The sequence below is a fragment of the Oryzias latipes genome, chromosome 11 (genome assembly GCF_053564925.1).
Source record: "Oryzias latipes strain Hd-rR chromosome 11, Olatipes_Hd-rR_3.1".
NCBI lineage: Eukaryota > Metazoa > Chordata > Actinopteri > Beloniformes > Adrianichthyidae > Oryzias > Oryzias latipes.
The window spans coordinates 20,079,459-20,089,648 of record NC_136247.1 but is presented as its reverse complement, the minus strand read 5'-3'; the positions used below and the strand labels follow the sequence as shown (position 1 = coordinate 20,089,648).

General features: G+C 39.7%; 2 protein-coding genes across 2 annotated transcripts; one reads left to right on the top strand and one right to left on the bottom strand.

The window, feature by feature from the left end:
- The first annotated feature begins 283 nt into the window (after window positions 1-283).
- tomm7 (translocase of outer mitochondrial membrane 7 homolog (yeast)) lies at window positions 284-6,530 on the top strand. The gene is made up of 3 exons (XM_078954967.1): window positions 284-446; window positions 3,965-4,013; window positions 6,161-6,530. Exons 1-3 carry the CDS (start codon window positions 344-346, stop codon window positions 6,174-6,176), a joined length of 168 nt encoding a protein of 55 aa, XP_078811093.1. The 5' UTR covers window positions 284-343; the 3' UTR covers window positions 6,177-6,530.
- A 1,780-nt stretch (window positions 6,531-8,310) lies between these two features.
- On the bottom strand, window positions 8,311-9,030 carry LOC144995324 (interleukin-6-like). The gene is made up of 3 exons (XM_078954966.1): window positions 8,936-9,030; window positions 8,713-8,856; window positions 8,311-8,635 (listed from the first exon to the last, which is right to left on the bottom strand). Exons 1-3 carry the CDS (start codon window positions 8,951-8,953, stop codon window positions 8,432-8,434), a joined length of 366 nt encoding a protein of 121 aa, XP_078811092.1. The 5' UTR covers window positions 8,954-9,030; the 3' UTR covers window positions 8,311-8,431.
- Window positions 9,031-10,190: the final 1,160 nt, after the last annotated feature.

Here is a 10,190-nt window from a genome sequence, read left to right as displayed (position 1 = left end):
AGATCAACAAACAAAACTGATGGAAAAAAGGGGGGAGGATGGTGATTCAGAAAAAAGCAACATTGAGTAGTTTAGAAGACAAAATGGGTTTGTCCTCTAGTTCAATGAAACTCGTGAAAAAATAAAAATTAGCGCATTTAAAAAATATTTTGATGTCATTTTCTACTCCCTCGAGTAGAAATTGTAATCAAAGTTGAGTCGTCTTACAGGGTAAGTTATAGGGAAATCCGCTAGGTGGCAACCGCGCACAGATGAAGGATGGACAGAATCGTCAACTTCTTCTACGTCACTTCCTGTTCCTGTCCTTTGAACCCTCGAGGACCAAACTGTCTCGGATAAACACATGGCTAAACTGAGTAAGGAGGCCAAGCAGCGGCTTCAGCAGCTGTTCCAATGCGGGCAGTTTGTCATTCGGTGGGGGTTTATCCCAACTGTGCTGTACCTCGGTTAGTATCCGAACAAAACCATGGAAACGACAAGGAGAATGACTTATGTTACCTAGCATTTTTTGCTAGTTAGCTCCACTGCCTAGCTAACGGTTAACCTTGCACACGTTTGTCTATTTTATTTATTTTCCATATCTAACACATCTGATTTAACTCATTTGCTCTGTGTGTGTCTGATTCTCAGAAATTCTTGTTTGTTTGTTTTTTAACTATTGACTTGTACTTAAGAGCTGGACTGAGTGACTCCTCTACTCCCGTGTTCCACCAAATACAGGAAGTATCTGCTGGTTCCAAGAAGCCAAAATCCCTTAGACTTCCATAGAAAATTCTATGGGATTTTTAAAAAACAAAACAAATATCTCACCCATTTCCAGAAGTAAAAACCTCAATCTTCAATTCTATAAAACTCCTTTTTATAAACCCACCCTGTACTGATGATGAAAACTTGGATGCTTTATATAAAATAAAAATTACATTATTGGATTTTACGTGACAAATAGGTCAAACGCAATGCATTTTGGTCTATTTTCGCCAATCCAGTGGGCATAGATGCTCACTAGTTTTTTTTTGCAGACTTTTAGAAAATTTCTAGGGCACTAGAATGGTAGATTGGGACACCTGGAAATAGTGATGGGTAGATGAGGCTTCATGAAGTGTTTTGGTACTTTGCTATAGATTCCGTGTCACTCAAGACGGACTCCTGCTGCACCGAAAACATCATTGCAGGCAACCAAGTTAAGAAACTGCTGATAAACTGATTAAATGAATTAGTGTAAAGACAATATTTATCATTGTAGTTGTGGCTTCCTCTTTCCCATGTCTCGCTCTATAATGCCCCAACACTGAGGAGGTGCTTTGAAGTTTGGCAGTTCTGCTGAACATTTAACCTCCGAAACATAAAATCAAGCGGAAACTGAGAGGAACGGATGGGACAAAAAGCTAAAATCACTATTAAATATTTCCACAAACCTCATTAAAATAGCACATTAAACATCTTTAGTAGAGATTTGGTAAAACTGAACGTCAAACACAGGTGGGAGGGGGAAACGGGGGCGCGCGAGTATTGTTCAACAGCTGGGAGCTGGCCGCTCATCTGGGGCATGACAATTCTTTTCCCGACACTGTTAAACAGATTTAGCACTGCACAAAGCATTTGTGTAACCAAAACCCCCCAAATTGACGCGAAATGTGCCTAAAGCAAATTTTCTCTCCACTATCAAAATTAAAACCACCCAACTGGGAGGAAAACCACAGAATCTGTAAACGTGGTAGATGCACTTCCTTGTTTGGCTCCTCTGTGACACAGGGGCTGTATTGGTCACGTGACTTCTCCTGGAGCGATACGCGCACCGACATGGTGTTTAACTTTCTGAGCTCGACGCGTCGGTGTTGGCGGACCCATCACCGTTCTATATAGTGTACTATGTAGTGCAGAGGTGGGCACTGAGGGCCGCAGTCCTGCATGTTTTCCAGCATACCCTGCTCTGGCATGTTCTGATTGGCTGGACACACCTGAACCAGGTAATCAGCCATGAGTAGGGCAAGATTATTGGCTGGACACACCTGAACCAGGTAATCAGCCATGAGTAGGGCAAGAGTATCTGGAAATCATGCAGACACACCGGCCCTCGAGGCCTGGAATTGCCCACCCCTGATGTAGTGGCTAGTGAAGATCCCAACGTAATTTAATTTGGGCTAGAAATAAGCCATTTTTTTATGGATGACATCACACTAACTCGGTCCAATTCTCTTATACAGGCAATGGTTTGAGTTGTGCTTTGCTACACTAAATTAAAAATATATATATATCTTTTACAAATTCATTTTCTTTTGATTGCAAAAAAATGTCAGGATTTATCGTCCTGAAAAACTGCTTCAGACTAAAATTACGGGTCAAAGTTAATATAATGGATTCATGTAATAATTCTACACGCGTGTTAAGTGTGTGTACAGTATTTCCTGTGTGTTTGGGGTACATCCTAATGTTAAAATGCGACATAGTTGTTGTTTTGTGACTGTTTTTGCGCTGTCATCAATTAAAAGTGCCCAATGAACTCCAGCATTAGTCTAAAACAGCGTCAAACCTCGTTCCTCGGGGGTCAGAGTCTCGGTGTGCTGTGGGGGAAGTGTGTGTCTGTGTGTGTGTGGGGCGGCGGGAGATGAAACTTTCGCATGCATCACCGCATATCTGTGGATTTGCCATTAGTCATCTGTAACCTCAGCGGGCTGGAAACACCAATGCTGATGTCATCCTTTCTGCTTTTTGAATAGCATGAGTCGTTGTATTTGTTTAGGAGAAACAAATACTCCATGTGTTGGTATTCCTTTTGTTAGGTGCTTCTACTTTAATTTGATATTTTCTTTGCAAGATAAATTAAAATCAAAGAAGACCAGCATTAACTTGATTAAAATTTGAACATTGTGTCCCAGTTTCAGTTTTAAGACTATTTTAAGGCTTCTAGGAATCTATTTTTTCATATTTTACAGATGCATTGTGTTGGAATTATTTAGAAAATGAAACTTATTGTCAGCACTCTTTATATGAATTTTCAGAGCTGACCGGTTGGGTAAATTATAAGCAATCTTGGAATGCAATTAGGCAATAGATCATGCACAGAAACCCCGTTAAGAATCTTTGTCATTTTTCCTGTAAATGAGTTTATCACCAGTAAGCTGAGCTCTAACTGCTAAAGTAATTACCTTCTATATGAAGTCAACTTGATCTATTGATATTCCTGCCAACTAAACTTCCAACTCCAGCTTTCATAAAGAAAATTCATGTTGTTTTTTTTTTTTCAATTCTTTCAAAGACCTCCGATGAAAATAGTTTTTTTTTATCTTTTTAACGTGTTTTGTAGCATTTTACTGATAATGGATGACATATGTAAAGAACATTGAGCTTTGAATAGAAATTCTGAGTATTTCTTTATTCAGATCATTATGAATCAGGAGCAGACAAAAAAATACCCACAACTTAGAGGTGAATTTCTAATGAATTACTGCCACGCTGCAGATACTATGTCCTGGAAAACGACAGTTTTTAGATTTTATCTAAAACGGCATAACCATAATAAAAAGACCACTGGGAACACTTTTAAAATAGATCAAATGATGATCAGAGTGGACGTTTAAATTGCTGTCTTAAAATAAAAATCCAGCTGATTCGTTGTTTTCGTCTCTAAAACTGTCCGTCGTGCAGCTTTTGGGAGTTTCTCTGCTTTTATCTTTCTGTCTTGACTCTTTGGTTTTGTCATTCCTGTGTTTCTTCACCGCTGTTCTTCGTTTTGCTTGTACTTGAGATTTTAGAGATGTCTGATGAGAACCACCAAACATTCTGTGTTAAATCATCTCCTCCCAGAGGTTTTTGAATCCTTTCCAGTGTTTATCAGAGGGATCTCTGCATTTCCTGTTGTTCTGCCAGGTGTCCCGGCTTGTTTCAAGTCCACAAGGACTCTTCTTTTGTTTTTAGGCCGCTGTGTTTATAGCCTTTCGTATTTAAAGATGGCTTTTATTTGCAGGTTTCAAGCGGGGAGCAGATCCAGGGATGCCTGAGCCTACTGTCCTGAGGTAAAGACTCGGTGGTGTGAAGTTACTGCCAACACCTCTGAACCCCAAACACAGCCCAAATCGAAGGGCTTGAGGAGGAAAGTCTGGAGAAAACAGGAACTGTTGATGATTCAGGAATGTGCTTCTGTCAAGCATTGTGGTGCCTTTGTTGTCCATGTAAAACACTGTCCATCACGTTGACATGAAAACAGGCAGAACTTGAAAGATCTATAAAGCTAGGAAAGCAACCAAATTCTTGAGGTTTGGTTGAATGTTGTTTTATTCTTTTTTGTAGTTGAGTGAATTACTAGTAACAAAAGCAGCAGCCAAATCAAAGCGCTCTCTAAACAGAAATCCTTCTGGGGCATAGTTTGAAAGTGTTTAAAGTGGTCAGAAAAGGCTTTCTGCTGGGCAAAAAGTACATTTCTGATGAAACGCAAAAGAGCACTGTGTGGAATTCAGGCATTTTGTTTTGAAGGGCCTGTATCATGCTTTTCTTAAGCCTTTCAGAGTAAACTATATCCATAAATATGATCATATATTACCTTTGGCACACTAAAGAACCTTTTTTATATTAAATAGGGGTCATTTTATTTGTTAATTTTCCAACCCAGAAGTAAGACGACTCGATCTCTGAGGCTCCTCCTTTCTCTCTGCGTGGGTGCCGCCCATTTCATGATGTCATCCTAGAGACAGCCTCGTGTCTGTGTTTCACGAAAACAAACAACAGCCGAACTTTTGTAAAGATGGATGTTAATACTGTTCATTTAAGCAAAGCGCTTTTGCAGATCACCGCTAGTTCCACATAGAAAGTGGGCGTGTCTGTGTTAGCCTCGGGGGCGGAGCTTTCAGCACAGACTCTTCCTAGAAGGGGCTGTTCCTCACTTTGTGATGTCACAATGTGAGGACACGCTCGTTTTATGTAGATTGGGAAGTGTTGGTGCTCAGAGCACAGGTTTTTAGAGGAATACTCTGGAACGTGTGAATGAAACATTCTTGGTGAGGAATAAACATTATAATACATTTACAAGCTGAAAAAAGTTGATATAGATCTGTTAACAAAAATATACTTACATTTAAACGAGGACTTAGTCCTCAGGCTGCCAAGAGGATTTTTCCTTAAAGTAACAGAAAAGATCATATTTGGCTGCAACTGTAAAAACATGAATTTTGTTTATTTTTGTCATTAGTTTATGTTGAGAACAAAACATTAATGAAGAGCTCTGCAATATTCAGACAAAATCTCCCCCCCCTTTTTTTTTTTTTACAATAATTGGTGAAATCAATTACTTCACTGGTATCACTGAGAAATTCTTAGATTTATTCTACATTTATTAACAAGTTCACTCCTCTGTTTCTAACAATTTGACTTAAAAAATAGTTGTTTTCCATCTAAATGTCTTTTGTTACAGTAGCTAGTTTTTTTTTTACTCGAAAAAGTGGATCTTTAATTTTTGCATGAAGAATCTTAAATAAGAAAAGCTTTTCCTGAGAAAAAATACTTTAAATGTTTTAAAATGAAAACATGTAATAAAGACCCTCTCTGATGAAAGTGGTGTTTTTGGGGTCTTAAACATATTTTTGTGTCATTATTGTTCAGATTAATAAGGATAACAAAGAAAATTAATCTTAAAATAGAATTTCTGAGTATTTTTTTATTCAAATAGCAGATGATAAAATGCTGCTTGGAAGAGATTGTATTTGTGTCGTAGATCCATGAACGTCTTAGTTTTCCTCGTCTGAGTTGGAATCTGGATCTAAACTTTACGGCTGGATAGCTCAGATATTGCTCGCCATTGTTGTTGCTCCATTAATGTTAAGTTGGGGGTTGTGAGGGGGTGTAAGCTAGCGGGAGAGAGTGAAAATAAAGAGCTCTGTCACGGGTGATGGGAAGAGGGTCTGCACCAACAGTCCCAACCACAACTTGGAGGCAAATTTCTAATGAACTCTTGCTGCTCTGCAGAAACTATGTCCTAGAAAACGACACAGGTTTTTTGGATTTTGGCTAAAAACAGCAGAATCAGGGTTGAAAGACCACTGGGAACTCTTTCCATAGATCAGAAGATGATCAGAGTGGGACTTTAGAGGAACCAGTATCATAAAAAGGTAACATTAGATTGTAAAGGTTGCAGTGATTTAATCTTTATTTTTCTCCTTTTGTCTTTTAGTTTGCTCTGGGGCTGAGCTCCGCCTCCACGCCACCAACCGCTGTGAACGCCAGGAAATGGGCATAATCGCTGTGCACGAAAAAGAAGGTCCTGCTTCACAAACCATGCATGAAATGACTGTGGCTCAAAGGCTCAGACCTAACGTCTCTGAACAACAATATTTGTTCTCACTCTGTTTTTGTTAATATGTGACGTTGACTTCATAATGTCTTGGTTTTCTTAATTTATAAATGAAACATCTGACAGTAAAACCTGTAAAGATTGAAGTTGGACCTTTTGATTTCTCCACTGCAAATGTTTCTCTGAAAAAATATGTTATGATTTAGTGCTCATTTATAACAAGTTACTGTTATAAAGGAATAAGATCATACAGAGGTTTGTTCTGTAATCTCACATGACTTGGTGCTAGAGACCTCCCTAAAAGATCCCAAATCCCTATGCTGTTCCCTACAATGGCACTTCAGGGCCACCATACACAGTGTGCAGCTCTGCTTATAAATACAAAAAAATAAAAACAGCTTTTGGGGAGTGTTTCCGTATTTTCCGGACTATAAGTCGCACCGGAGTATAAGTCGCATTTTAACTTTCACAACCTTATATGACACAATCATAGCAGACTGTTTATCTAATAATTTCACAGTAATTTTTTCTCAAACTTATTTATTTATTCTTTTCATGAAGCATCATTGGCCAACTAATACTCTGTTTTCATCCTGTATTTGTAGAAACAGTTGTCATTTTTATTGCATTTCTGAATCTAGGAAATCATTGGAAAATAGAATATTGTGTTTTTAGCCTTCAAGATCTTACTGTAAAAAAAGTTTGCTGATTCTCTGAGTCACTTAACATACCCTTAACACTTAACATACCTCATACATCAAATTGACCCAGGAACATCATCTCTGTTCCTCACAAATGAACATAACAGGAGCGTTAACAATGTATTTATTTCAATTTATTTCTAATATAAGTCGCTGCGGAGTATAAGTCGCACCCCTTGCCAAACTATGAAAAAAAGGGCGACTTATAGTCCGGAAAATACGGTAATTGGTGAAATCTGTACAGTGTTGGTAACAGCCTACAGTAAGCACAAAATAAAATCAACGTTTCTGTGTCTCAGTGCGGTAAAAAGAGACGGACGCTGCTGTATATTCTTCGTTCTTATTATTACGAGAAAAAGAAATGCATTTTCTCAAAATAACGACATAGTGGATCTTGTTATCATGAGAAAACGGATTAAAAAAAAGTAGGACCAGCTGCTTTCGGCTTCCGTACAATTACAAGAAGAAAAACTCTTATCTTCAAAAAGTTGTAATTTTACACGGAAAAAGTCAGTTTTTTTTGTAAAAAAAACAACAACCAACTATTCTGCTCAAGAACCTCAACAAACCTTTAACTTTTTGTAAACTTCTTCCTCTTTCGGCTTCTCCCATCAGGGGTCGCCACAGCGAACAAGTTGCATGGTAAACTTGGCAATGTTTTACGCCGGATGCCCTTCCTGACGCAACCTTCTCAAACCGGGCTTGGAACCGGCACAGAGGTAGAGAAGGGAACAGGGAGCAGCTCTGAGTCGAACCCTGGTTTCATGGACGGAAGGCGCTGCAAACCAGCACGAGCTAAACCGGCTCCCAACTTTTTGTAAACAATTAACTTTATTTTTATTATGAAATTACAACTTTATTCTGAAAGAAATCACAACTTTTTTCTTTTAAAGTTCACTTTTTAAATCAGGACATACATAAATTTGTATAAAATGTTGACTTTATTTTGAATCATTTTTCAGCTTTATTCTCACAACTGTACAACTTTTCTTTAGTCTAAATATATTTATTTTTTATATTTGTCATAGTTTCTAGATGATCACACATTCCCTAAGATTTCCCATAATGTTGTTTGATAGGATTTAGAGAATATTCCCTCCTACGAACGAACTAATACTAAATTTAGTAGCTGTATGAATGACTTCAGCTTCTGCAAATGCAGAAATGAATCCTTCAAGAACACATTTAAGACGGCCGTTCACACAACTGAACAAGCTCCATATGTTCAAATCCAACTGCCATACAACATTTAAAAGTTCCAGCTGAAGTGACCCCACAACTCTGTGAATTTATCAATAAATAAATCATTGCATTAAGTATAAATAGTATAAATAAAGCACCCTGGGATGAGGTCATCAGTCCAGACGCTCACAGTGTGACGGTGAAACCCTGAGGAGAAAATCTTTCCCGCTTCCCTGAGGTTTGTGAACGGAGTCGGCCCTCTTTCCGCTCACGCCGACGGGTTGTCCTTCTGCCTCCTGGGCGTCTCCCATTTGCGGAATGCTCTTTTGCCGTCGATGAGGAAGAAGCGGAGGTGGCTGAGGATGCTGTGCGCCGTCATCCTCCTCTGGAAAGTGTCGGGGCTGTCCAGCTGCTTCAGCAGCTGCTCCTCCTGGCTGCTGCTCGGCGCCGGGACCCGCTCGCTCCTTTTCATCTGCGGACCACAAAGTCCACTTGGATGACATCATCTTAATCTGACGAAAGTGGGGGTTTGCACCTCTTTGCGCCCACCTTTTCTTTGATCTGTGCGACCAGCAGCGGGATGCCGGGTTTGATCTCACGGAGGATGGAGTTGTCCGGGTACTCCTTCTCCACCTGCTTCAGCAGGACGGTGTAGACGAGCAGGCCCTGCGCCAACCTCTGCAGACAGGCCTCCTGCAGGGGGCGCAACCGCAGGCAGGCGTTAGTCTGGACCTTTTCCGTTTCACAAAACTTTAGGTCTTAGACTGCTTACCTTACTGTAGTTAGACATTGGGCATTTCACTGGAAACGCTGAGCGTTTGTGGCCTTCCAGAAGAATGTAATCCACATTTCCCTGAAATTCCTGCTCAAACTGAGGGGAAAAAAGTCAAAATCGTTAAGGATTTTAAATTTGACAAAAGAGTTTCCATATTTTAATAACTTTCACCTCTTTCTGATGCTGTTTGGTTGCCTCAATCAACCTTTCCCAGGTCCTCCAGATATTGGAAGCGAGGGGAGGGGCTTCCTCCACGCTCCCCTCACCTGAAGTTTCACCTGCCAGAAGGTCCGGAGGTGCATCTGTGAGAGCTGCTGCAGCAGCCGCTGCAGCGGCGGCGGACGTGCAGAGCAGCAGCAGAGCTGCAATGAGCAGACGTGGGTCTGTGCATGGAGGAAGAACAGAAATGAATGAAGAGAAAAGAGGAAGAGCGAACGCACCACAGTCCACAAATAACTTACTGCATGTAGAGGGCATGACTTGCTGCTGGGAAACACGGGGGGGCTGGGTTTGAGCTGATGCTCAGGGCTGGCTGGGGATGGCGTTCAGACCCGCTCTCATTTTATACCCCCTTCACAATGAAAGGGATTTCCCAATCTTCAAGTGACGTCAAGCATCCATCGCAATTTGAATAATAACTTTTTAAAAGAGAAAAGTGAAATATCAACTTGAGATATTCCTCCTGTTCTTTTTCTTACATCCATATAATACATATATATAGATATATACGTATAGAGAGATATTCGGCATGTGAGTTGGGCTACACACAAAGTCATTTCTTTTAAAAGCATAAAAATAACACATTGAAATAACTGAGGCAATCCCTCTGGTATTATTAACCTAATTATTTAAATGGAAAATTCATTAAAACTCAAAGATTTGCATAGCAGGGAATCCTTTTTGTGCTGGTAATACGTCTAGGGAAATAAACGTAGCTGTTTTTAAGATGAAACTTATTTCTTCTTTTCCCTTTTTGCTCTAATGACACGTTTAAACACATTCTCTTGTAGCATTTTTCTGATGATGGAAGACACACATTAAGAATATTGAGCTCAAAATTGCATTTCTGAGTATTTATTCAAATCCTTGAGAAACAGGAGCAGACGGTAAATTAATGTTTAAAAAAGGTGGTAAAATCTGCAAGCCATTAGCTTCCTGTTGCGCTTCATTCTGATGCATCCACCAGCAGTCAGATCCATAAAAATGAGGAAAAAGAAATATGTTTAGATAAAAACATTAACTGAAAGTCACT

What these genes read in the sequence shown, in the direction of transcription:
- tomm7 (XM_078954967.1), top strand. Translation starts at nt 344, where the DNA reads ATGGCTAAACTGAGTAAGGAGGCCAAGCAGCGGCTTCAGCAGCTGTTC. An exon ending in CCCAACTGTGCTGTACCTCG is followed by an intron (nt 447 to 3,964) that starts GTTAGTATCCGA and finishes TTTTATTTGCAG; the next exon opens with GTTTCAAGCGGGGAGCAGAT.
- LOC144995324 (XM_078954966.1), bottom strand. An exon ending in TCGCACAGATCAAAGAAAAG is followed by an intron (nt 8,636 to 8,712) that starts GTGGGCGCAAAG and finishes TGTGGTCCGCAG; the next exon opens with ATGAAAAGGAGCGAGCGGGT.